At 48.4% G+C, this 27,429-nt stretch overlaps 1 protein-coding gene across 2 annotated transcripts in view; it reads left to right on the top strand.

Annotated features, from left to right (window-relative positions):
* cachd1 (cache domain containing 1) overlaps window positions 1-25,484 on the top strand; it is a 43,545-nt gene extending 18,061 nt beyond the window's left edge. The window contains exons 1-26 of one of the 2 annotated variants that reach the window (XM_029828355.1): window positions 1,689-1,706; window positions 2,174-2,322; window positions 5,707-5,813; window positions 8,595-8,721; window positions 9,620-9,764; window positions 9,860-10,076; window positions 10,148-10,297; window positions 11,720-12,004; window positions 12,130-12,279; window positions 14,030-14,153; window positions 14,242-14,359; window positions 15,556-15,724; window positions 15,811-15,953; window positions 16,587-16,768; window positions 16,907-17,017; window positions 17,969-18,091; window positions 18,703-18,802; window positions 18,922-19,038; window positions 19,391-19,551; window positions 19,810-19,896; window positions 20,135-20,251; window positions 20,681-20,832; window positions 20,974-21,135; window positions 21,524-21,601; window positions 21,678-21,779; window positions 22,949-23,193. In XM_029828355.1, the coding sequence (XP_029684215.1) occupies window positions 2,315-2,322; window positions 5,707-5,813; window positions 8,595-8,721; window positions 9,620-9,764; window positions 9,860-10,076; window positions 10,148-10,297; window positions 11,720-12,004; window positions 12,130-12,279; window positions 14,030-14,153; window positions 14,242-14,359; window positions 15,556-15,724; window positions 15,811-15,953; window positions 16,587-16,768; window positions 16,907-17,017; window positions 17,969-18,091; window positions 18,703-18,802; window positions 18,922-19,038; window positions 19,391-19,551; window positions 19,810-19,896; window positions 20,135-20,251; window positions 20,681-20,832; window positions 20,974-21,135; window positions 21,524-21,601; window positions 21,678-21,779; window positions 22,949-23,193 (3,480 nt within the window). In that variant the 5' untranslated portion in view covers window positions 1,689-1,706; window positions 2,174-2,314. Of the gene's footprint in view, window positions 1-1,688; window positions 1,707-2,173; window positions 2,323-5,706; window positions 5,814-8,594; window positions 8,722-9,619; window positions 9,765-9,859; window positions 10,077-10,147; window positions 10,298-11,719; window positions 12,005-12,129; window positions 12,280-14,029; window positions 14,154-14,241; window positions 14,360-15,555; window positions 15,725-15,810; window positions 15,954-16,586; window positions 16,769-16,906; window positions 17,018-17,968; window positions 18,092-18,702; window positions 18,803-18,921; window positions 19,039-19,390; window positions 19,552-19,809; window positions 19,897-20,134; window positions 20,252-20,680; window positions 20,833-20,973; window positions 21,136-21,523; window positions 21,602-21,677; window positions 21,780-22,948 lie in introns of those variants that run through there. The other variant, XM_003974404.3, reaches the window with a different exon arrangement.
* Window positions 25,485-27,429: the final 1,945 nt, after the last annotated feature.

The raw sequence follows: 27,429 nt of genomic DNA, 5'->3' as shown, positions 1-27,429 counted from the left end.
GGGCCCAATAGGACCTATGAGCTCATCCTGGTGTGTAACAGAATTCAGCGTTAGCTAGCAGGTCTGTGCTGCCCTCCCCAGACCACCAAACGGGGCATACTGGAGGACGTTCTCCACGGCCGCTCCATCACGCTGGGGTGATTGGGGGTGTGTGTTATTTTTAGCAGTGAGCTTTTGACGGACAGGGAGGCGACGTGCGCCAACAATTGTGAGGCAAAGTCGAGGAGGGAGAGGGAGGAGAGACGAGGCGTGCAGAGAAGAGAGAAGTTTCTCTTTTAGATATCTATTATTCAGAGATCTGCAGACAGCCGTCACATCTCTGCTGGCGTCTCCATCATGAATTTATTCCGCTTGTTTTTCCTTCTGATTCGTGGCGTTAGCGATGCCGCTGGCTGCTCCCAGGCTCTCCCGCTAATTTAAATTGCTGCCAACACGCTTCGCTCTGACATGCGTCACGGCAGAAATCGGCAGTCCCTTTTGTGGGCCCCTGCCTCGGCTCTGCCATCCAGCGAGGACCTTCAAGGACCTGACGACTCGGAGATGCCGAAAATAAGAAACCCGTGATTCTGTGCTCACGTCATTGACGTTTCCTCGTGTTTTCCTGACACTTCTGGTTCAAACACGTCCGGCTGAATGACATCAGCGGTGAAACCCGCTGTTGGGTCGGGTGGTGACGACAGAGGAGAAGGCGCCGCACCACCAACGTAACAGATTAATGCAGCTGACTGAGGATGCAGAAGCATCGTGCCACTGCTCACGCACGAACCAGGAAGTGGCTTCGGTGACGTGTGACCTGCTGTTTTGGCCGGAGTGATGAAACCGCCTGGAAACTATGATAATTGTTCAAACCCCTGCTCACAATTCACGTGGGAATTCACAGCAACGGCTGTGGCACCACGGTCTGAATTGCAGGTTTCCTGATTGTCCAAACCTCAGCCAGCACCCTCCCCCCCCCTTAACCCTCTCTGGTATTTTAAAGCACGTTGAGGTTTCACCCTAATCGCTTCTGGCAGACTGGGAAACCTCAAAACTCCACAGTGTGAGACGCGGGAGCGCGCCCGCCGGACGGCCTTCCACGGGCAGCGGCAGACCCTGGATCCGTTTGGAGGGTTCCGAGTGCCGAGGAGTTCCTGGTTTCCATCCTCACCCCCCCTTCTGTGCTGCTAGTGAACCTCATGCTGCCATGTGTGATGTGCTGTGTGTTTTCAGTGCTAATGCTGCTCCTTTTTGTGGTGTTTTGGATGTGGTGCACGAGCGGTCAGTACAACCCCGTTGCTAACGTCGGTGGCCAATTTTTTTCCACTCTCCACCATTTATTGGTCCCCGAGCAAAGCCAGAAAGTTGTAAATTCCAGTTTTCTCAAGGTCACAACAATGGTGCTATTCCACAAGTCATGAGCCAACTATCAGATCATGGGATGGATTTTGAGTTAAGAAGAAGATCTGTTCCAGATTAAATACATGTGATGTTTCAGATTAAGTGGATTTCACTTGCTAACAGATCCCCACCAACATCCTTTAAGGTGAAAGAAAAAGCTGGAACCTGCTGCGGAGAGCCGGGTGTGTGCTGCTTATTAGCGCCCCCCCCAGGAGGCTGCCGCAGAGCTGCTTATTAGTTACCCCAAAAGAGCCAAAACCCTCATTTGAAAGAGCAATGTGTGCTCAACCAGACCAGGGACGTACGGACAGTCTCAGCTGTGGAACAAAGTAGTTGCCTTGTTTTGGTCTAAAAGTGGTTATTTTATCCTCCTAGGAGGTTTGAATATGGCTAAAATTGTGCCGAAGTGTTGCTGTGCCAAGCTAGCGCTAACGTTAACGCCATTCATTAACATTGCAAACGATAGTACCGCTATAAATTATTCAGAAACCTGAAAATTGCATTAGAGGATTAAAGATTCGATATGAATTTAGATTTTTAGACAGGATTAAGATTAAGATGTACTTTATTCATCCCCGTGGGGAAATTGAATAATAGGAGGAGGGGATGTTGGTAGACTCTGTTGGTAACTAGTGAAGAAGCTGTCAAGACATTACCAACAGTCCCATATTAGTTCCTAAAGATTCCTTGAGTCTAAACGCTGCATCCATCCTGGGAAATGGGAAAGTGTTTCCTGGTTATTCTTTCGCCAGATTACTCATCCACCCGCCCCGTCTGTGCTTCTGTGTTTATGCAGCTGGCCAAGAAGATTCGGGAAAAGTTCAACCGCTACCTGGACGTGGTGAACCGGAACAAACAGGTGGTGGAGGCCTCGTACACGGCTCACCTCACCTCTCCGCTCACCGCCATCCAGGACTGCTGCTTCATCCCTGCGTCCATGATGGAGTGAGTCTTCTCCCATACATACACATACGCATCAATAATGTCGCTGCAGGAGTGTTTAACGAGCGCAGAGATGTGATTGATCAGTGGGTTGATTAAGAAAATGACAATATTATCACAATAAAAGCAATTAGCTGCGTTCCTGTTAGCTAGCTTAGCATTTAGAACTGATGCTTGCCGATATATTGGTGCAAGTCAGCGGCGCGTAAATACATGTGATTTTTGAGCCAGTCATTGTGTCCAGTGGGTGTCGAAGCAGAACTCGGGGTGGGGGGGGGGGGGCAGCTTTCAGTTCTAATCTACAGTGCCGCAGCTGTCTGTACTCGTCCCCCTCTTCTCTCCATTTCTGCCTCCCTCTTTATCAGCCCTCGCGAGCGGTCGATGTCCTCTGAAGCTCTTCACGCCGCAGACTTCACAGGATGCGGGGGCTGTGTCAAGGTCACCCGACCAGAATAGTGCACGTGACATATTTCACACGCGACTCGCTCAACAGTTGTTTATGCTCCTCGGTCGCCCGAACGGGGCTTCGATTTGCAGCAAAAGGAACGTTTGGTGCAGACGTTGCTCACGGGTGAAAGCGGATTAGGCGTGAAGAGAAGAGTCGATGATTCGGGGGGAATGAAACGTGTCGGTGGTGGGGGAGGACATACCAAACCCAAGATGGCTCTGACAGATCTCTGAACTTCAAAGAATCATCCTCAGGGGACGGAAACCGCACGGCGCTATTGCTTCCCCCCCCCCCCTTATTCAGTGTTTCATGTGGGATCGTGACATCAGCAGCACCGAGCAGAATAATCGGATCTGTTTTCCTAATAATTGTTCATCAGAGAAGATGAGGAGGCATCGCTGTGCGTCAGCAGGGGTGGAGATTTTCACGACTTTGTGTCTAAAAATAAAGAGAACCCGCTTTTGAATGCTAAGAAAGTGATTATTGCCCATTCCTCCTTTATAGGCTGCTTAGTTTGGCCAATATTGACTTATTGCACAACTTTTAGCTTTGGTGCAGACACGATGATTTACAGTCGTTAAGTAAATGGGAATGACAGACAGAGAAGTTGGGCAAATTATCCACCCAAATCTGAAGTTCAGCAGACTGGAGGCCGCTTCCGGACGTCCTTTATTCGTCTCTAGCATCAGCTGCTCGTCAGGGTCTCGGTCAGGTCAGCCGGTTTAAAGGGGGATCAGATGATTCACAGGGTGTCCATGTCTGCTAGGTGTCAGGCTAACAGGCTATCATTCACTCAGAGGCCACCGGGGGCAGCGCTTAGTGCCCACTGGTATGCTTTAATCACCAGTCTGTCTCAATGGCAGCCTGTACCCAGAAATAGCCAATAAATGTGGGTCGCAGCTCAAAAGCGTGCGCCTCTGTGAGAGTAGCGTAATATTTTTAACATGCTCTCCAGGTGCTCATTTTAACAGTTCCACCGTCTCCGATTTGGAAAAAAAAAAAAAGTGCCAAGTGTGCTTTGGAGCAACACAGATGGAGTTTAATGGTGTCACAGTTCAAGAAGAGACAACCTGTAAATGGCGCGCGCTAGGAAAATGTTATTCATGTGATCCAGAGTTGTTCCGAGTGGGAACAAAAACACCCGCCTCACCCTCACTTTCATTTCTTTTGTGTCAGAAGAACGATATTTTCCATTTTAGCACATTTAGCTCCAACGCCGCTGTACAGTTGTATCATACGAGGGTCAGTATTCCAGAATTCCTAACAGCGTCGACGCTGTTGGGCTACTTTGGAGCTCCCCTTTCGTAGGAGCGATTCTCACCGTCTGAGCCCCTGGAAGAGGTCCAGACCAGAGCAAGTGTGTGTGTGTGTGTGTGTGTGTGTGCGGAGCAGAACCAGGAGCTCCACATTAACCCAATGTTGTGGTTAATGACCTCTGAGGAGACGGGAAAATACCAGGAGACCTTCAGAGAACTTGAGCGGGGCTTAAATCTGTTTTCCCTCTCTTAGCCGCCTTTACCTACATCTGCCTCCTCATTCCTTCTTTTTCCTTCCATCTTTCCTCTATTGCTCCTTCCTGCTTCCTCCCATCCTGCTAGTGTTTCCTCTCTCCTCCAGTCGGTTGATTATGCATCCAATGGTCGACCTTCTTCCCAATACTCCAGGACCGCTGAGCTCTTCGATGTGGACCCAACACTCACAGCTGAGACCGTATTAAATGGTGCCCGTGTTTTCTTACTGCATCTAATGAATCTGTGCATGAAATATGATCCTGTTTGACACATCTTCAGGACACGGATACAGAATTCAGTCATTCCCGAGTCGTCTTTAAGCTCTTCTCAGTTCCCACTAGCATGTTTCCTGCCGTAGCTGCTGCTCTTCTCTGGGGGGGGTCCTCCGTCCATTGAAGCCTGCACCACAGCAAGCCCCTTCAGAGTCATTGTACTCGCCGGGCGTCTTCAGAGATGCGCGATAGCTCGTTCTGCTATTGCGGGTTTGGCTTTTCTCACCAGTGTGTGCTAGCTAGCACCAGCAGGAGCGGCTTTGTTTGCGCGGCGTCCAAAAAATGTGTGCGTCTGCCTGGTTCAGGTCGAAGCGAGTCGATTTGAACGATGCTAATGATAGCGCTGCCGTATAGTTTTCAACATTTGTCTTTTAATCACTGCAGAGACAAAGGTCCCATTTGGCAGTTATGGTAATCAAATGCGACAATGCATTATTAATAACGCACATATTCAGAAGAGGAATCGTTTAAATGCATTCGTTTTGGAGGATTTGCCGCTGTTCCTTATGTAAATCCAGCCGGTGGTTGTTTTGCTGCATCCGTCTGCTGAGTCTATATTTTCAGGCGCCCATTAAGATGTCCGATCAGCCTCCGCCCCCCCTCCCCTGCTCTCATAAGCTCCTACGGTTTTTGATGTGAAATTCAAAGCGGCTGCAAATGTATTTTTTATCTGGCGCTCATTGTGCCGCGCGTGCTGCCCAGCGCTTGTATGCAGAGCGTGCTGAAGGAGAATGGTAATGACTTTAGCCTTGTGGGACCGGGAGTGAATGGAGTTCAAACGCAGCCTGTACATCAGAGCACCTGTCAATCACAGCCGGCCCAGCGCCAGCGCCACGAGCGGGGGGTGTGTGTGTCTGCGTGTGTGTTTGTGTGCTCATGAAGGTGTGTGTGTGATGGGGCGGGGCCACTCGGAGGAAGGGAAGGATCAAAAGCTCGAGGATAAACATGTGTCTGACCACCTTTTAAGATGAAAACTGTTTAAGATAAGGTGATTATTTTTGGCCCTTAAGCTCCTCCATAGCTGACCTGATTGAGCATTCAGCACCCCCCCCCCCCCCCACTCTGTTCCCACCCTGCTAATCCATCGTTTCCTGTTTACTCATATATGTTTTTGGTCCATCAACCCCTCAAACGTTGCCTGTCTGTCTGCGTTTAGGTTTGATGGGAACTTCAACGCCAACGTCTCCAAGACCATCTGCTGCGACAGACTCTCCCCCACCGTCAGCAGCCGAGCTTTCAACCCCGGACGGGATCTCAACTCAGGTTTGTGGCACAAACCAGCTTGCTTTTACTTCCTTTTCCTCTTTTTTTCCCCCCTCCTGATATGTGTTCACTATGTTTTACTGTGCTCTTCTTTAATGTCTGTCCACTGGTGCATTCAGGGTGCTTCAGTGACAGCTCTTTATTGTTCCCATCTCTCCCATAATGCATTTCTCAGGCACATCCTTCATCACTACCACCTGAATATGACGCGTTCCCCTGCCGCAGAAGTCGGCCTGTGTTTGATTAGAGAGAAAACAGCCTTATCTGGAATAAAGTCCAACTTTCCCCTGCTGTGATTTCCTGTCCGGCTGCCATTGCTGGCCTCTTGATGCGAAGCTTTTGTTCCTCTCACAGGCTCCATTTCCCAGAATAATGCACCGCTTTCAGTGAATTTCCCGCAGAAACTCTCTTTTTTCAGTCGCACATTGTAAAAGCTGTAATTCCCTTCAGGAATTTGCTTTTGGGAGAAAGAAACGAATCATTTCTGTGAGCTTTACGAGCCAAAGACGAACCCTCGTCCCTCGATATTTGCTGTGGAAACCACGTGTGAATATATAACAGTCACATTTCGTGCCAGATTGTAGAGCAGAAGAAAGCATAAATCATATGAACCAATAAAACAAGGCAAGTTTAGACTTTAAAGCGTGATTGCAGGCTGAATTATTAATGGATGTTGTAATCTCAGAAGAACGTCCTGCTCTGAGATGTGCACAAGCCCCCAGTGAAACGCATCATTAAGGGCTTATTTCTCCTCTCTTTGACTGTTTTTACTGTATTTTTGTTTGTATTTGGCTTACGTATGTGTTCAGAGGACACTTTTCCTCTTTATCGTGCGTATTTTACATTAATTGGCCCGCGCTCTTCGTCGACAGTGAAGTTCCTGTTCTCCTTCCAACCCCTTTGATTGTCCTCCCATTACTCCGTTACCAAGGCAACGTGCTCTTCTCTCTGTAAACCTTTCAAAATGACTTCCATTCATAAAACATTGTGTTGAATTTTATTTCGCTCACAAACCGGCCCCCCCCCCTCCGCTCCCATCTCCCCGTCCCGCACACTCGGCCCTCCTTGACCTGCGATTTCCCAGCGTATTCATTCTCTCCCATTTGTCTCGGGCCAGTCTAAACAAGCTGTTTCGGTGGGACAAGTGGGTGGGAGGGAGGGAGGAGTGGAGAGTGTGATGGACGATGGAGGGAGAGAATAATGAATGAAGGGTTAGTAAAGAAGAGAGGAGAGCTGCTCCAAATGGAGGTATTGAGGTGCGGTGACGGTTGGAGGACTTCCCTCGCCTCTCCTCATCTGTGCCTCGTCCCCTTCAGCTTTTTGGAGCAATTTAAAGATGTGGAATCACCCGAGGACGTAACCGAAAACACCGTTTTGAAGGTGTTATAGCGATTGAAACTCGACCTTGGGTCGCGAGGCGTGATGCGTTCAGGGACGTTGTACAGCGTAAAACAGACATCGGCCTGAATGGAGACGCACGACCTGGATGTTTAGGTAAAAATGTACTGAAGGAATAACCAGCCAGGGTCTACTTGGAGGAAATGGGGTTCTTTCGGGTGCCAGTTCTTGACGTGTCCATTTGTTTGAGGGGGAAACGTAAACATGTGTGGCGGAGGGGAGTATTGTAGTTGACGTGTGTATAGAGCCCTTCTTCTCCCTCAAGTCGCCTGAGTTGTTCCTGTTTACGTGATCCTCACAGACAGATGGAGCAACGGAGCGGTGATGGTGGAAGGAGATGTAAACGATGTGCAGTTGACGCCTTCCACTCCTGGACTCCCTCGTTAGTTGATATTACGACCTGGGAAACGTTAAAACCCACTCTTCACAAGCGTGTAGTCCCAAGCCAGCAGGACTCTCGAGGCACGGCTCTGTAGAAGAACGGGCTTTGGCATATTCAGCAGATAGCAAAGCAGAAATGTAAATCCTGGCTTCATTTCCACAACTTAGGGCTTCTTCTCCCTCTTCCTGGTGCCACATCCATAGTTCACGTTTGTATTTCTGCCCCTCCACGTCGGTCCTTCTTGTGGGAGGCCGTCTTGTGTTGCAGTGAACAGAAAAAGGAAGTCGCTGGCTTTGAGACTCGATGACCTTATGAAAGAAAAATCTGTTGGTGTTGAGCAAACAGGCCTACTTGGGTTTGTTGTTCCTGCAGCGCCTGTGTTGCTGTTATTCCAGCCTTCCCTCCAGACCCCGGACATGAGTGAAGGAAGGGTTCCGAACTTTCGCCTCCTCCTTTGTCTTCTCGGTTAGTTTTGCAGGCTGCTGTTATCACACTGTTGCTGCTGATTGCGGTGAAAAGGAAGAACGATCCAAGTTTACGCGATGGTCCCGTCCCTCTTTGGCCCGAGGCCTACCTCCTTCTGTGTGCAGGTTCCAATCATGCGGCTTTGCGTACAGTGCTTCTTCCCAGTTCTCGCTGGAAGCGGTCCAGTCGGCCACGATGACGAATGTTCCAGAGCTCTTCGTTTTTCATTCTTTAAGGTTCTGCTTTCACTTGCAGCAGCCCACAGTTGGAAACCTGTCAGAGGTCCTGCTGGAAATACCCCTTCCAGTTTAGACAAGTGCTGTGTGAGTGGATGGATGTGGCGGCAGATATTGGTCATGGAAGCCAGTCAGCTGGTTTCAATATCTGCCTATGGAATATATAGGAAGGGTCTTCACCCTTCCTTGGTCCTCCTTTCTCAGGTTTCCCCCCTGTTTGTCTGCTCCTTGTTGTTCTCTCCACATTCCGCTGCTACTCATCCCTGATTTTTAACGTGTTGCGCCCTTTCTTCTCTGCAGTTCTGGCAGACAATCTGAAGTCCAACCCAGGAATAAAGTGGCAGTACTTCAGCTCTGAAGAGGGCATCTTTACGGTCTTCCCGGCCCACAAGTTCCAGTGTAAGGGAACGTACGAGCACCGCAGCAGGTAACGACACGTTCTCTGCCCACGTTAGGATTAGGAGTCCAGTTTAAGGTTTAATTCAATATGAAATGAGGACTTAGCCTAAAGCTAGCCAACAGGCTAGTTACTGTAAAGTGTCCTCCTCCTCCCCCACTCCTCTCCTTCATCCCTGCTGCCCTCACACGCCCCATCCACACGTGCCCTTGGCAGGAATGCGGCTCCGTACGGACGAAGCCGCTTGGAATTTTACACCTCCAGTGTTGCCGGGTTTATTTATTTTCTTTTCGTGACCGCGGCGAAAAGGCATCGCTGTCTCTGGAGTCTATTTGGATTCTTGTCTAGCCTCGACAATTTGTCACTTCTTTCTACTTTATGTTCAAATTGGCGTATAGCCACTGGAAACATTTCCATTTCTTTATTTACTCCTTTGTCTCCATGTCCAGAAAGACCAGACGGTCCCTCTGATCACACTGCACATCTGCATTAAGACATATATAAAGTATAGAAGGCAGCACCAGGCCAAGAGTGAGCTCAGTCCTGTTCAATGATGTCACTGTTTTTCTTTTCTGAGGTATCTATAAAGTAAATATTATGCACTTTTATGCCCCGACTGACGGTAAAAGACACTAAAAGCTGTTGGGAAAAAGAAAAGGCCTTTTGTAGGATTCCTATAGCGGGAATTCTGTACACGGCTTTAGCTGGATAACAGCAATGACAGCGTGACGTGAAGAAAATGTCGAGCAACTGCCAAAACTAACAGTAAAGGGGGGGGGGGTCTCTGAGGAAAAGTGGAGCCGAGTGAAGAGAAAAGCCAGAGAAAAGGTTAAGAAAAAGACAAAATGGCTGAGACAGATCTAGGTGAAGACTTGAAAGGATCTGTAGTGTTTGAAGGCCTGTTGATGACGCTTGTTTGTGCCTGCAGGCCCGTGTACGTGTCAGCCGTGCGTCCTCAGTCCAAACACATCGTGGTGATGGTGGATCACGGAGCGTCTGTGACCGACACCCAGCTTCAGATTGCCCGAGACTCGGCTCTGATCATCCTTAACGCCATAGATGAGCACGACAAGGTTTGTCGTGGGGGCGGCGGCCTTTTTCCCCCCACATCAGGGGAGATGAGGACGCCATGGATGTAATGGTGTCGCTCCTGCTCCTCCTCCCGCAGGTCTCGGTCCTGTCGGTGGCAGATGCGGTCCGCTCCTGTTCTCTGGACCAGTGCTACAAGAGTCTGCTCTCCCCGGCCACCAGCGAGACCAAGAGGAAAATGACCACCTTCATCTCCAACATCAAAGCCTCGGATGGAGCCACGCAGCACGCCACGGGGTTCCAGAAGGCCTTCCAGCTGCTCCGGAACACCAGCAGTCTCTCCAAACAGAGCGCCAGTAAGGAAATTCTAAACAGCGGATGGTTCTGTCATGGATTTGGGGAGCTGAAGGCGAGCGTTGTCTTTCAGCCACCGACATGGTGATCATCTACCTGTCGTCGGGCGTCACCTCCAGAGAGTCTTCAGAGCAGGAGAAGAGGGCGACGCTCAGCGTGGTCAGAGAGGAGAACCGGCATCTCAACAACTCCGTCATGATCCTCACCTACGCTCTCATGAATGGTACATCCCCCCCCCCCAAATTTCTATTTGCCCCCATCTGCCACACACTTTAGGAGCACTTGATGAATGTTTGAACTTAAACATCAAAATGATTATTATTTCTGCTGCGGCGCTTCCTTTTGTGTGTCTGGAAGAGAAGACTTTGGGTTAGAGAGGTGCTCTGAAACCTCAAAGGATCTTTTTTCCCTCCTTTTTCCAGCCCGTGTTGTCTGTTTTTGTGCTGTCCTTGTCCATCTATCTGCATCTTTAACCTCCTCCATATACAAGCACACACACACAGGCACACATAGTCTCACATGCATTAGTCCACCATTATTACAAATTATTTTTTTGTGTCTGAAAATGGAAATGAGGTACATCTAAAAGACGAGAGAGAGCACGACTTCAAAGGCTGCTTTCCCCTTGTGAGTGTGTGTTTGCGCGCGTGTGTGTGCGCGTGTGAGACTGACAGAGGACCTTGGCTGCTTAAAAGAGGTTCATGATGAAAAGGATGCAGAAATCTATCAACCTTTGAGTTTATTTGCATTGCATATTCAGAAAAAAACGTTTGTTTTCTTCCTGCTGCTGTTGCACACAGCTGTTTGTGTCGATGCTATTTTATTCAGTTATATAAATTGTTTTGCTTGCACATATAAATTATACATATTATTCAGCCATATATGTAGTATTCCAGTTCTTCATGGTGGTTTTGCATCAATCGTCTGGATCCTTTCGGGATATTTACTCCTCGGGTTAATTAATGAGACGGATTCTGCCATCAACACTTGACGTTGTCGCCCATGACGACGTGTGCGGCCTCACACCGAGATGGCGAGCAGAGCAGATCTGTGGCTTTAAAGGGGGATTGCGGTGTAATCCAGCCAGTTACTGTATACTGGCAGACACCCTCCGCCTCTAACCTCTCCTCACGTCGCGAGATGCCAAACGCTCCAGGTGACAGCTGCGATAGCCGTAGTTATCCGTTCTCCTACGAGTCGCCGTATCTGCTGTGCAAATGCGCATTAACGTCTCAGCGGCATATTTTCTTTGATGGGATGAAGGGTTTATTTGTGCCTCGACCCCCTAAACTGTCTCAGATGACGTTTGTCTTTGGCAGATCATTGGGATCGTGCTTATAAAAGTCAGAACGACGCGGGTTTACAAGGCATGACCTGGATTAGGAAGCATCTGCCGCTGACGCCAGAAGTCCGCCGTGTATCTGAGAGTATAGTCTTTGATTAGCGATGGTTAAATTCAGGTCTAGGTAGAGGAAAAGTCGTGTCCTGTTTTTGCAAAAGAATTGATCTTTTTGTGCTCCTCCCACTCTTCCTGCCTCTTTTCTGTCGTTCAACAGGACCTTTCCCAACCCCGTTTGATAAAACCAATTTTCCTCATTCAAACTCATCAGTATCCTAATTTTAATTTCTCCCCACTTACCTCCAGAGGGGGTCACCGGTCTGAAGGAGTTGGCCTTCCTGAGGGATCTGGCGGAGCAGAATTCGGTGAAATACGGGGTCGACCGCTCGTCCGACAGAGACTGCTCGTCTGTGGCGTCCTTGTCGGGTTCGTCGGGGGCTTCCATGATGCCCGTGGTGAAGGGAGGCATGATGGTGCTTAACCAGCTCAGCAACCTGGAGACCACGGTGGGACGCTTCTACATTAACCTGCCCAACCGCATGATCGATCTGGCCCGCTTCAGCCTGCCATATACTGACCCCATGGGCGACGGTGAGTGCTCTGCGTACAGGCTGGGAGATGCTAACGCTAGTTGAGCCACCAATTTAGTGAGTTTAAGTGAAACCTCCCTTACTTAACCTGAGCTGATCAAATATCCACACCTGCTCTGATTCCAGGATTCATCATGACCGTGAGCCGGCCGTGTTACTTTGGTAACCTGCTGCTGGGCGTGGTCGGGGTGGACGTCAACCTTGCTTACATTTTGGAAGATGTCACGTATTATCAGGACTCGCTGGCTTCGTACACGTTCCTCATCGACAATAAAGGTCAGTCGGAGAGAGAAATGGCGCTGGATCGGAGCGAGCCCTCCAAGAAGTTCTGATTCTAATGTGATGTGAATACTGCTAATTGAAGCAACCCCTGTGAGTTCTTCCCGTATCAAATCACACAGTCCTAACTGCATAGAAAGGGTGTGAATTCCTGGAGGGACCGGATATCACAGTGCAGGAAAGTGCAAAGTCTTTTACAACTTGTGCTCGGCTCCAGTTACAGTTGTTACAGCTGCACTACTAAATATGGCTTCACGGGCAGCTTTTCTCTGAGTCCATCTGCAGTAAAAGCAAAAGACAAACAACCCTCAGAGGAAATCGGCTGCCCGGTTGCAGAAATTTGGGTTCTGCACCACTCTCTCGGGCATATTTTTATTAGTTAGCGGCGTCAGGTTGTGTGTTTTGCAGCTCTTCCCGTAAATAAAGCAGCTGAGATTGTCTCCAACACTGGCACGTCTTCTTGACCACTGTTGTTGATCCCTCCTCTGTTTGTTGCCACAGCGGCGGGCTCATGTCCGCTCTGGGTTTGTTTTGGCCTCTCATGAAGGGGGGGTGGGGGGGCTCAGAGATGTGCTGAGCAGCAGGTTTTGGCGCCGTGTGTGTTAATGGAGAGTTTTGGACACCAGTCAACATGAATCTAAACTGAGTTTTACCCCGGAGGGTTTTTATTTTTAAAACTAAAAATAGCAGAGGGGAGAACCTGAACAGTAAACATCTCATCACACCACAACAACCAGGCGGGGGTTTTGCATCTGTGGTGCGTCGTCTGCCCGGGAGGCAGCGTCAGTTCAGTTCGCAATATGAAAGAAAATCTGTCTCAAAACAAGCTGGAACAAGACTTTTAAAAGTTTGCAGGATGTTTTGTGGAAATACTTTAGAAGGAAGCAGAGGTGAACAAGTTGAGCCGAGCCACTGTAGACGGACCTGGTTCCTCTTCTGGGTTTTGGCTGGATTCACACGCGGATTTTGTGTGTGTTTAGCTCCCACATTTCAATGAGTTTCTTTATATTTCACTCATAAAATGTTTGTGTTGCAATAAAAAGCCACCAAATTAAAAGTTCTGGCTACTCCAAGATTATGAACTCTACATCCTGGTAAAGATTGACATTGAAGGAGTGTAATTCCAGTTATTACCCAGGATTTGCTTTGTCTGCTGCCAGGTAGTGTGCAGATAAATATGATTATGTAAATATTCCGCGTCTGGACTAAGATGTGTAAACTGGAAGCACGTTTGCATGTTGGTCAGACGGCATTTAATTATACGTATTTAACTGAAGTGAAAAGGAGGTTCTGTCGTCTGTGTGTGGACAACGATGCTTTGTCTAATAAGTCATTAAGATTGTGGGACTCAGCAGGTAAAAATGTCTTTAGTGGAGCTTCTTTTCCAGCAGATTAGTTGAATCTTGCACCAAAACGTTTATTTTTATTCCTCCTTAAGTGAATATGTGTCTGTTAGAAGTCTGCTTATTACTGCGCAGCGCTCTAGTTCACCTAAAAGCAGAGTTTCATAGGTGTAGCAACACATGCGTGATGCATCTACCCTTAAAACGCATAAAATTTAGGACCTTATCTTAGGCCCTTTGATGTCGCGCTGCGTTTAGAGGTTGTAGGAAATTCCAATACTTCTATGACGGCTTCATAATGTCTGCATTGAAATAATTACTTATGAATAAAGTCAAGTGGAGGTTGAAGGTTTTCTACCTGTGCTGTTTCTAAGCAGTGATGACTGAATGAATCTTCCTCCCAGGTTACACCTTAATGCACCCATCACTGACCCGGCCTTACCTGATGACGGAGCCCCCTCTGCACACCGACATCATCCACTACGAGAACATCCCAGGATTTCCTGCTGTCAGGCAGAACATCCTCGGGTAAGAACCGTTGAGGACCACCGGCACAAAACAAGAAGAGTTCCTCCTCCGGATTCTAATGATTTCTCTTACGCCATCGTCCTTCCAGCCTCCCTCTGGGGAGTCAGATCATCACCGTGCCGCTCAACTCGTCTCTGTCCTGGCACACAAACAGGCTCAGAGACGTCAGTAAAGACATGTACAACGTCAGCTATGCCTGGAAACTGGTAGGTTCACGAGATTTAAAGATTAAGAGTGTTTCCTGGTCATGATTAGGGTTAAATATGGCTGCTCCTCTAGTGTGATGTCGCAGCAGCGCGACACATTAGAGTTAACAAACCTCATGAATCGTGCTGCTCTGCACTTTAATGTCATTCCTGCTCTGAGCCGCGTTCTCCCCCCACTGATGAATGACAGAGGTGACCTCAGGTTATCTCCCAGCTAATTGGCTGAGTGCGGCGCATCTCGCTGCTCCCGTAGAACACCACCGTCGCCCTCGGCAACCCAGCGGAAAGATGCCAAAGTGGGAAAGTTGCGATGTGGATAATTGCCGCACCGACCCGAACGGAACCGCTCCGCCTGGCAGAAGAGAGACTTTAACAGCAGAACACTGCTGCCGTGAAGGGGGAGAGCGTTCCCATGTGAGCCCCCCCCCCCCCTCCGGAGGAGCTCCGTGGTCTCTGCTCCCACATTTCCAGCAGTGGCGCACCTTCCCGTGTTAGATGGTGGGATGAAGCCCAAACGGCCCAGAACCCGGTCCCGGCGTCGTGTGTGTGTGAGGTATAAATGGCAGCAGAGCGGCAGAATCATCACACCCGGCCTTTGTTTGCCTGCTGACATTTAGACATTTGGCAGGAGGGAAAATATCACACTTAATTCCGACATTTTCTCTCTCCTTCAAAGGACTCTGACATTTAACTCTTCTTTCAAGTGCGGCCTTGGGTCCGAGCGTGTCACGTCGGACACGTGTCGAGCTGCTGAAACCTCCAGAGCCGTCAAACTGACCTCGAATGAGATCCCGAGTCCCAGACCGGACTCGATGGATCCAGAATAAGGCTCATCGAACCACAACCTGTCGTTGGGTTCTTGTTGGAGTGGTTGCGTTTTGGGCCTGCTCGCCTCATGTGGAGGCCACGACGTGGAAGCAGCTGTTTAAGCAGACAAATGCTCCCTCACGAGACGCTCGCTAAGAGTGACGGGTGTGTGTGTGTGTGTGTGTGTGTGATGTCACGGCCTCCCTGGCTCCCTGTTTGTGTGAAGCCGTCGCATTCGCGGCGTAATCTCCACAATCATCGGCATTTCCCAGCTGCTGCAGCCTCCGTGTTGCAGGATGGTTTCCCATTGTTCCCCAGATTACGGATAATACATCGAGATCCGTGAGGGCGGCGAACGTTTGGACTCAGCTGCCGCTCTGTCCCCTCAGGTCCAGGACACGTCCTTCATCCTCTGCATCGTGTACGTGCAGCCGGAGATCCCGGTGAAGCAGCTGAAGAACCTGAACACGGCTCCCAGCTCCAAGCTCCTGTACCACCGCTTGGACCTGCTGGGCCAGCCCAGCTCCTGCCTGCACTTTAAGCAGCTCGCAACAGTCGGTAAGATGGCCGCCCCCCCGGCCGGCCGGGCTCGTCCCGCAGACGCGCGCTGGCGTTTGACTCTCCGGTTCCCGTTTTCATCTCAGAATCTCCCACGGTGATGCTGGCGGCCGGCAGCTTCTCCTCTCCTTACGAGCACCTCAGCCAGCCCGAGACGAAGCGGATGGTGGAGCACTACACCGCCTACCTGAGCGACAACACCAGGCTCATCGCCAACCCAGGACTCAAGGTACCGACACCTGAGCCGAAACCACGGCGCCGATGCGGTGGCGTTAATATTCAGGGGGGTTAAAAGGGTGAAACCGCCGTTCTGACAAGTTCCCGTCAGATTTCTGGGAATAACAGGAAGTGAAGTATTGAAATTCCGCTGGAAATGTGATGGGTTGCGAAATAAAACTGTAAAATGTGCAAAAAGAGAATCATCTTCTGCTTCTGTCAGCTCATCCTGTCAAAATGGAAAATGTTTTAAATGAAACTCTTCACTGCATCTTTAAGAAAGAGACAAACCCCACGTGGTTTTGGCACTCTGGCTACATTCCTGTCCTGGGGGGGAGCTTAAAATCTGATTCCCAGGCTACTCTAAAGGACCCCCGCCATGACCTCATCAGAGGTTTGAGGCTGAGGGATCTGATATTTGTGCTCCTCTTTTCCTCATTAGCTCCTTTTTTAAACGAATCCCCGATGAATGAGCCTATCTTAATGTCGCAGACGTCATCAGACGCTTCCGTCTAAACTAAATTTAAGTTACAGTTTGTCTGAAAAAGTCTGTTTTTGTTGACGACCGCATTCTTAAGTCGCCACCCACCTTAAAAAGCTTCTCCACCTTCCTCTCCTCTCCCTCTTCCTCCGCCGCCCTCTGCAGTCGTCTGTCAGGAACGAGGTTATGGCGACCAGTCATGTCACGGATGAGTGGATGACGCTAATGGAAATGAGTAGCCTCAACTGCTACATTGTGCGCCGTTACATAGCAACGCCCAGCGGGGTGCTGCGGATTTACCCGGGATCCCTGATGGACAAAGCCTTCGACCCGACCCGAAGACAATGGTGAGGCCGGTGAGGGGCGGGAGGCAAGGAGCCGCGAGGGTGCACGAGCACGCGTGTGGTGGCATGAGAGGGTTTGGGGTCGGCTGCGGGCGTTTCCGGTCGCATCGCTGTCCTGATTCATCCGGGCATCTCTCGTAGGTACCAGCATGCTGTGGCTAACCCCGGCCTCATCACCTTCACGGGGCCGTACCTGGATGTGGGCGGGGCTGGTTACGTCGTCACCATCAGTCACACCATTCACGCCTCCAGGTGAGAGCACGAAGGGCTCGTCGCTTATGCAGTTCAGTGCGTAGGCGGGATCCGAACGTCGCACCACAGCTCGCAGCAGCATATGCTAGCAAAGATTTTCTAGGTGCATTTAAGTTCAACTTTTGGATGTTTTTGGGAGCTAAATTGGGTTCATTTTGTTCCACGTCATCACACGGCTGGCTGATCCAACGCTAAACACAACCCGGGAAGTAAACATAAATCTACGATCCCTCTGGCGTCACATCTGAGCTGATTTTCTTTTTTCTGGCCACATTGGAAACTCTTTTCAGCTCCAAATGGATCAAACAGTCAGAGACTCGATGTCAAAGTATCAAACTTGGTGATTCTGAACCTCGCCGTCGTATAAATAAAGCTTTAGCCGATAGTGTTTTGTGTTTCTCTATTTTTACCACCCTGGAGGTCTTGTTAGCAGAACATGTGATCTTCTAAGATGTGAGATAATTAGAGGTAAGCTGAAGTAGACGGTTGACCTTTTTTTGGCTTCAGGGTTGAGTCACAAGTGACTGGGTGCCCCCCCCCCTCCCAGTCTAATCTGGCTTCAGCTATCTCAAAGTGTTCCAAAGCAGCCGCAGGCGAGCCACTCCAACCACTTCCCTCAGCTCTTGGCTGTTGCACCTTTGTGTTTTGGCTGGGCTGTTTGTCGGCCCGTTGGATTCGGAGGCTTTCAGAAGTGCGTAACTCCAGCTGCGATTAGGCTGTTGATGCCAAAACACTGTAGGGAAGGATAAAGCACGCCCGTTGGCTGTCGTGCATGTGAAGGTAGATTATAAACACCGCGTACGAGTGTTTGATGCATGGACAGTTCAGAGTCGCGTTTCAGTTGTTGTGGCTAATGCTAATGCTAGCTCAGCATTCAGCAGATCATACAGTTGGCAGCAGGAAAGTTCAGGTTTCCCCTCTAACAGGAGCCATTTCTCCCTCCGTTTGCAGCTCACAGATGGCTCCTGGTTACGCCGTGGCAGTGATGGGTATCGACTTCACTCTGCGCTACTTTTACAAGGTTCTGCTGGATCTGCTCCCCATCTGCAACCAGGACAAGGGCAACAAGATAAGGTAGGAACTGGGAGGATTTGGCCGGTCTGCGTCTCTGCTGCACATCGTGCCATCTCCCTGTTATCAGTTTCTGGTTTCTGATTCTTTTGGCTTAAAAAGAAAAGGTTTTGCTGAGCAGGAACTAAACTTGCAGAGTGATGAGAAGAAAAAAGGGAAAGAGGGAGTGAGAGATAAGCTGATTATCACAGCATTCCAGCTGGGGATGTGGCGCTGTTGTTGTCTCAGTCCGCATACCTTCCCCAGCTTTATGCCCCCCACATATCTTTTGTCCTCCCTCTTCTCTCATAGTTCCAAATTCTTTCCCTCTTTCTCTTCTGCTCTCTGTCGGTGTTCAGCAGCCATATAAATCAGGATTAGCCCCATAAAAGGAGCTCTGTTCGGCACAACCGTTTCAAAGTTTGATTTAAAAAAAAAAGCATATAATGAGCAATGTTCAGCAGGCCGAAATTCGATAAAATATTTGACAAAAATGGCGGAAACAAAAGACTGAAATTAGTAGATAAATGAGACCAAATGAGAAGAAAACAACATACTTCAAAAGCTCCATCAGCCTCAATAGTTGATGTCATGATTTTGCGATCTTAATTTTAATTGATTAATGTCCATCCCAGGTGCTTCATAATGGAGGACAGAGGCTACCTGGTGGCTCACCCCACTCTCATTGACCCCAAAGGTCACGCCCCTGCAGAGCAACAGCACATCACACACAAGGTAAACAATCGATTGCCACTATCACACACAAATATACACACCTTAAATATTCCTTTCAATGGTTAGGTTTTTCTCTTTTCCCCTCATCTTCTCCACCTTCTCTTAAATTTTATTGACAGGAGCCGCTGGTGGCCAATGACATCCTGAACCATCCCAACTTTGTGAAGAAAAACCTGTGTAACAGCTTCAGCGATCGCACCGTGCAGCGTTTCTACAAGTTTAACACCAGCATAATGGTGAGAGTCGAACAAATTGAGGCCATTACTCTCCATTTTTAGGCACTTTTCAACGCGTCAAACAAAATATATGAATATGTGATGTGTAGCGCCGCCATCTTGTGGACACCTTAGGTGTTGCAACATTAGATTACGAAAGACTCATTGTAAACTTTAGTGTTTAAATTCTAATGTACCAAATTTAAAATGCAACATGTTTTTGTCCATACAATTTTTAAATAAATTGTGAATGTGAGTATAAAAGGATATATTATTTTAGAGTCACGTGTCTCTTTCCATATTAGTCAGGCTGTTCATGTAATTTCCTTTAAATTTACAAATGTTTCGCTGAGGCTGTATGTTTCTCTTTTAGGGGGATCTAACCAACCTAGTTCATGGGAGCCATTGTTCTAAATATCGACTGACCCGTATTCCCGGCACCAACGCCTTTGCTGGCATCGTCAACGAGACGTGCGACTCTCTGGCGTTCTGCGCCTGCAGCACGGTGGACCGGCTGTGTCTCAACTGTCACAGGTTCCTCCTTCAGACTCTCAATACGGTCTCTGTTTCTGTCAGTATGATACAGATGTCTTATCGGAACAAAAACCAGTTACAGACGATCCTTTTGTCGGGGAAGCTCTGCTAATTGGTCATTGCATGTTGAAAATCTGGATTTAAAAGGTTTTCTGCCATTTTTCTCTGGAATCCTCTGTGATGTTTGTCAAAAGGATTTCCATAAACTGTCTGATGGAAGACTTTCGAGATGAACTTGTTTTGTATTTTCTTCCACAGAATGGAGCAGAATGAATGTGAATGCCCGTGTGAGTGCCCCCTAGAGGTCAATGAGTGTACTGGCAACCTCACCAACGCAGAGAACAGGTGGGTGCAGGTCTACGCAGCATTTAAATTCGCTGCTTCATGGCATGAATACAGTTTGAATAAAAGGACTTTATGCTTTCTTCTCATACGTTTGTGTGGGCGGATCACCAGAACAGAAGTGTAGTAACGTTAGCATGGACCCACATCCGGCGTGCGCTGTCTCTCTGATGGAGCTCTATCAGAGGGCCCGTTCTGTGCATTTGATGTAATAGTTTCTGCTCCCATTTGTTTGCTGCAGGAATCCGAGCTGTGAAGTCCATCAGGAGCCCATCAGTCTAAATGTGATCGATTCCACTCTGCAGGACACCCTGCCCCAGTGTATCAATACCCGCTGCAGCCAAAGATTCACCAGCAGGTAACGACTTAAACGATAGCTGTTTAGTATATCTGCATGAGTCAAAGTTGAATCTGTAGTTGATTAATGTAGAGCGGTGCCACATACGTGTTTCAAATTAACCAGTCGGACGAAGGATTAGAGCTAAATTAGCAAACTGGCATTCTCAAATACTACAAGGTGCAAGTTACTTGGAATTGTGCTCAATTCTTCGACACGTTTCTTCGCATTAATGTGGATCTATCGTGAATCAAGTGACGCTAGTGAAACAGCGCCCCCCAGTGGGTGTCAATGGTGCGTTCAAATGTGCTTTTCAAGAAACCAATGAATGCGTCACGATAACACATGAAAGCAAACAATTAGGAAACCTTAATAAAATAACGTCGTAATGATTAAAAGCCGATTAAAAGTTTGATTCCTATTTCTAATTCCTCAATCGTGGCGTTCCAGTGATTGTTTCGGTGTGCTGGACTGCGAGTGGTGCACAGTCGACAGTGACGGCAAGACTCACCTGGACAAGCCATACTGCGCCCTGCAGAAAGAGTGTTTTGGGGGCATCGTGGGTGCAAAGAGCCCCTATGCAGACGGCCTGGGACTGATGGGTGAGTGGACTCCAGCCCAGGAGAAGGAACCCAACTGTTGAAGTGATGGATTATGGTCTGGAGGAGAGGAGCGTCTTCATGTTGACTTGTTGGATGTTGCCCTTTCAATGTCCTTCTCTCTATGCTCTGTCCACTCTCCAGATGAGGAGGTAGCATCTTTAAACATGATCAAGAGCGCCCCCGTGGGTCCAGTGGCCGGGGGCATCATGGGATGCATCATGGTGTTGGTGCTGGCTGTTTACGCCTACAGACACCAAATACACAGACGATCTCACCAGCACATGTCGCCGCTGGCAGCACAGGGTGGGTCTGAGCGTGGCCGTCTTTGCTTTTTAACTTAAAGGTGATGTTTGTAGCCAAATCTGCTCATTAGAAACGGAACCTGCTGCAGTAAGGTTGATAAAGAACCACCAGTTTTGATCACATCCATCAACATGTATGTAAAGACATTGTAATATTGAACCTCTATAAAGTTGCTGGTGTTGAACTTCCCGGTTTCACATGCAGACATTTTCTGTAAATGTCAAGCAGTTCTCAAGTGGAACAATTAGCAAACCGAGATCCTTACCTACCTGCTGTTCCTCAGCATGACTGACACAACCCAAAAAAAGTGTGTGAAATGCTGTTGGAACAGCCGTGGCCTCCATGTTTCATTTTCTTTCTTGTTCCCATTATCCTGGCGCTGCTTCAGAAATGTCAGTGCGAATGTCAAACCTGGATAATGAGAGAGACGAGCGGGATGAGGACAGCCACGAGGACCGAGGAATCAGTGAGTACAGCTTGGATTAGACGGCGCGCTGTCGGTTGATCGGCTGTAAACGCCGCTGTTTTCTGCCCACGTCCAGTCAGCAACACGCGCTTCATCGCTGCGGTGATCGAGCGGCACACGCACACGCCTGAGCGGAGGCGGCGGTACTGGGGACGGTCCGGGACGGAGAGCGACCACGGTAAGAACTGTTACTCAAATAAAAGCACCAAAACTATCCACTTCCTAAGCAGCAGTTGTGTCACGACTGACCGAGAGGCCGACGGTTGTGTGTTTTCCACTGTTTTTCCACTTCCTGTGTCGTTCGATCACGTCCCAGGCTCTTTATTCTGGCCCGTCTGTGGCGCTCGCCCCTGTTTGTGGAGCTTAAAGTCCGAAGCGCTGCGAGCGTGGACGGACACTTTCATCCACGCAGCCTTTTACCGCCTACATATCGCATCACTCCACTTCCTGGCAATGAGTGTTTTCAATAAGAGTTGCGTAAGCGGTGAGCGAATAGAGAGAGGAGAGTGGGCCGGGGCTGGATGGGGAGCTGGACGGCTGAGGAGAAAGACGTGTGAAGGCCGGCGTGATAAAATACATAACCGCGCTCCAGCAGCACCTGCAGCTCTCTGACGCATTTTTAAACGGAGCATCAACAGTAGAGGCCATCAAACCAAACACTGGTCGTGCGGTGCCTTCGCACAAGCTGGTGAACGTTGGCTCTCAGCAGATCAAATATGTGCTGTAGATTAGCAAAACCTGAGCTAATTTTAATTTACAGGCATTAATGGTCTGATTTGCTAGTTGTTTTAAAGTCAGGGACAATGAAAAAGCTTTTTCCTGTAATGTTTTGTGGCTATTAGATCATCTTTTCCAGCCACTCAGCTTAAAACCCTCCCCAGGAACGGCTGGAGGTAAATCTGTCAGTATAAACGTTCCACTTCCTGTCATCGTCCTATATGGATCGGTGGAAGTTCAGTGTGTTGTTTCCCTCCGACCCAGTAATCCCATTCCTCAGGGAGAGCTTAAAGCTGCCTTCCCACTGCGTCTCTCCGCGTATCCGGGCCGCCATGTTGGCTCCTGCTACCGTCTCCTCAGGCTACATGTATGTTCAAGATGTTCAGGAAGATGGTCATAAATATTCAATGTTCTTATGAAATCGGAACATGCTTTCATCAACATTGTAAATGTGTCTTCACGTGAACATTTAGGACTCCGCGTCATTTATTTATTACATCACTTCCTCTAAACTAAACTGGCTGTGGGGGGGATTTATCCAAATGTTCCCGGACCAGAGTCGGATCATTTTGCTGGAATTGGGACCCGACGCCTCTGATCCTGTCTGTGCCGTGTGTGTTCTGTGTCCAGGTTACAGCACCATGAGTCCGCAGGAGGACAGCGAGAATCCGCCCGGGAACAACGACCCGCTCTCCGCCGGGGTCGACGTGGGAAACCATGACGACGACCTGGACCTGGACACGCCCCCTCAGACGGCGGCGTTGCTCAGCCACAAATTTCACCCCTACAGACACACGCACACGCACCACCACCCCCTGCACACACACCACCTTCAGGCCGCCGTCACCGTCCACAGCGTGGACGCCGAGTGCTGATCCTCCTCCCAGAGATGGAACTCTGTGAATTAAAGCCTATTTTTAACAGATTTGTGCTGGATTAAACAGCACTGATGGAGGACAGAGGGATGGATGGATGGATGGATGGATGGATGGATGGACATGCTCCTGGACTCCATGATGGGATGGATGTTTAGGTGGGTTTTAGCTGGATGGTTTATTTTCTGGGTAGTTTTTGGCATCTGAATCTCTGCGCGGGCACACAGCAAAGCAGGGAGTTCATTAAAACACTTTCTGAGCACATAAACGTTGGCTGGAGTCCCCGAGGGGGGACACATGCCTCCCGTCAACACTTCATCAAACCAGGAGGATAAACTATCAGGTCTGGAGTTCCACAGAGACCACTGCGAGGTTGTTTGACTTCAGCCTGGGATGTCTTCTGGATCTCATCATGGATTCTTCAGCTTTGCTCTCCTTGGTTGTCCAGATCGACGCTCCACCGATGGTTTCCTCCGGATTGACGCGGTACCATTTGGGAAGACATTTGGATATTCAAGAAAATCTAAAACAATCTCCGAAATAAGAGAAGGGACAGGTTTTATTTCTACTATTTATTTCAGATTTTTCTCAGCCACTATCATGAGCAGGAAGTAGTCGGGAGGACAGTTGCCGATCGGACTCGGCTCGTCGTTTTAACGTCGGTGGTCTGAAGCCAACACCGAGGATCTCTGAAGCTTGGTCAACGGCTCATTTTACTGCCCATTTTCTTTCTTTTTAGATTGTGTTTCAGTACCAGAAGCCTTTAATGAGCTTTTGTCCTCCATCAAGGGCAAATCATTTATGGAGGAGAATAAACGAAGACCTAAATCAGATGAGCTCCTTAAGCATTCAGGTACTTTAAAACCAACAGAACGACGAGCTTTATTTACTGTACCTCCTGTCAGAGCGGCCTGGAGCAGCGAACGGCTCATATTTACTGTACAGAAACACTGAGAATCACCTCAGCACATGCAGGGAGGAGGCTGGCTAGGATTCAGAAGGAAAAACTGATGGCCGGCTGCTCTCCGGTGCACCGTGTACCTATGTTGGATGTGCTGCAGGAGCTCACTGATGGTGGTCCCTCACCAAGAGGGAGTGGGCCTGGTGCTGCTGCTGCTCTCTCACACCCAGCTCCTTTGTGATTAACCACTCAAAATGTCTTTTATATGTGCATCTCTGGTTTTAGCAGTGTGTGTGTGTGTGTGTGTGTGTGTGTGTGTGTGTGTGTGTGAGAGAGAGAGAGAGAGAGAATGTGAAAAAAGAATGACTGGCCACCCGAAAATCTTCAGCCAATGCATTATTGTATTTGTTTCCTCGTATAGCTTTAGAGAACTACAGGTGAGATGATTATTACTAAGAAATCCACTTATTTTTATCCTGATGAAGAGTCGCTCGGCCCGTCTGCCAATCCGTCGGGTCAAATCAAGCGTAGATACGAGCTCAAATAGCTACTATTGTTCCGTACGCTCCATATTTTTAACGTCGGTAAGAAAGGATGTACTCTCCAAATGATGCTCACGTGTTTTGGTTTTTTTAGCTGTTCATGGTGTCTCGCTATAAATATCTGACACCTTGGATGTTTATGGTTGTGTTTTTTTTTTAATGTTTTTGTTTTCCTTTAGGTCCATATTGGATGGAATTCAGTACTTAGAATTTTTTTTAATGTTTCAGAATTTTTCTGGGTTTTATTTCTCTGTGAACAAACTTTTATTTGCAAACTAAGATATTGGTGACTCTCCTCACAGGCCGAAACCCGGTTCCCGTGCACTCGGGACCTAGCATACCGATCCAGGTCTATTGCTGCAATTTTTACTATTCTAATAATATCATATCATCAGCGTATTTGAGAGCTACGAATCTGCCAAATAATCCTGCCACCTCTGATAAAGCAGCCATTTTAAACACACCGGACGTCGGTGACCTTCAGAGTGCTGCTCTAACAACTCTGTTGGGGATTCCCTCAAGTTCCAGAAACATGTTTGGGCCAAAAGATCTTTTGCTGTTGAAAGGAAATTTCCTTCTTTTTTTTATTACCCACGACACATCAAAGCAGTCTTGTAGCATTGAAATGCTTTGTGGGGCACCTTTCCTCCACTAGTTGCAAGCATTTCTGTGTAGAACTTTAAAAACAGTATTTACTGTCGTGCAAATGTGTGTGTGTGTGTGTGTGTGTGTACAGAAGTGAGTCAAAATGTACTGAAGGAACATGTACCCCCACCCCATGTATCATATAAAGTTATCAAATTGAAATTTATTGCAATGTGAATGTGATAAAGTCCATTTTACACTTAAAGGCTGCGTGGTTGTTTTGTTAATTCCATTAGCATTAGCTTAATGAGCCACGGCGACCGAGACCCTGTTACTGTTTCGCTTAAAATGTGATTTTTATATCTCGCCTGTTGTGTCGCTTCAGCTTTTTGATCCTTGATGCAGGTGAAGCTTCCTCCTGGTCTATCTCTGCTCTTACGAGCTGCTGTCCTTGTCCCGACATTACAGAAGGTAACTCTTCTTCCTCCTCTTCCTCTCTGCTCCACACAGGTACATTTATCGTGCCAGAAAAAGCTGCTCTTCAGGGGCGTTCTGGCCTTGTTTAGTAGTGACTTCAACCCTGCTGCTGTTTCACTCCAGAATAGCGTCTGACCCAATATGTCTTTTGTCAATAGGAACATCCTCCGATCCTGAGTTGGACTCTGCTTCAGTTATAAATTGAGAAATGGTGACTGAAGTGTTGTCGAGGCAGATCTGAGTTATTCATGACGTTCTGTGTGGAGAGAGTTTGCTGCCAGTGAGCACAGATGGAGAGACGGGACTGGGATGTTCACTAAATGTAGACACCATCAAACCTGTGCTTGAGCCCGCAGAGGTGTTTCTTCTCTGCTCTAACACACAGCATGTCTGAACGCACCATCAAACCGTGGCCATCGTCTCAAAGGTGTCAGCCTTCCACCAGATAAGAGGCTAAAACACACATTGGAATCAATTTTAATAAGATTATCTGATCCAGCGGCCATCTGTTCCAGCAACAAACGGTTCTATCAAACAGCATTTTAGCACAAATGTATTTTACAGTTGGAAGGAACACCTGGAGTCTTTGAAGACTGCAAACAGAAGATCAGTCAAAGTGCTTTCAAGCCTTCGTCTGATCTTCAAACTTTATTTGCATAACACCTTTCGCAATGCAAAGTGTTTATCCCGATGTAAGATGGGGGAAGAAAAAGAATAAATTAGGACACTGGGCTCAGTGTCCAAGTCTCTGCCAATTGCAGACGTGTGCTAGCAGCATGTTTGTGCTAGTTGGCCAAACAATGCTAAACAATGAAATCACTTAGTATTATTTACATCTGTGTGACAAATGAAAAACCCTAGTTTGGGAATAATGAAGTTTGAAACGGATCTGATTCTTTGCCTTGTTAAATTATCTGTCTTTGTCCTTGTCTGAGATACTTCAGTGTAGAAATTCTATGGGGTGCAATGTGTGGTTGGACCCCGAGATGGGAGGTAAAGCTTCAGCTACACAAGAGGGGCAGAGCAGGATAAAACCTCACGTATGATAAGGCAAAGCTGCTCAATTATGCCGTAGCTACTTTACTCCCATCTTCCTTGAAATAGCTGTAAAATCCAGCAGAAATGTCTTTAATTATATTATTTTAATTCATTTTAAACCTTTAAACACTGGTTGGGCTTCTAGATGTGCAATTTGGAAACCGGAGATATTAAAATAGATGCAACATTCTCATCACATATTAATTTGCTGACCACATAAAAGAGGCCTCTGGTGAAGACGTGCGCTCATGGCCACAGTAATTAGGGCACGGGTTGGACAGAGGACTCCTGTAGAAACTGTCCCGGTGGGTTGCGGTCAGCCATTTTTAGTAGGTCACCGGCCTCCTGCTCTCCTCTCTGCTGCCACGGCGAGTGAGGAAAAGCCACATATTTGAACGTCTGATCATTTATGGCAGCGAACTCATGTGAGGAGCCTATTTTGTGTTGCTGACACGTCGGTAGAGCGATGCATCCGTGATGGCACCACACAATTACCCAGCATGGATACGCTCAGCCCTGACTCCCGTGCACAGAACCACTTTGCCCTCAGGAGCTCACCCAAACCCCCCCCCCACCTCCTATTCTTCCGCCTACCGAGCTCGTCCCAGGTGCCCGCCATGCCCGCTCAGCCATTCTGCCCACCCACGCCCGCGCACTCTCCATCATTTCCCTGCTTTCTTCCCTTTCCTACTC

Source organism: Takifugu rubripes, chromosome 20, assembly GCF_901000725.2.
Source record: "Takifugu rubripes chromosome 20, fTakRub1.2, whole genome shotgun sequence".
NCBI lineage: Eukaryota > Metazoa > Chordata > Actinopteri > Tetraodontiformes > Tetraodontidae > Takifugu > Takifugu rubripes.
The sequence above is the reverse complement of the archived record's forward strand: the minus strand, read 5'-3'. Positions and strand labels throughout refer to the sequence as shown.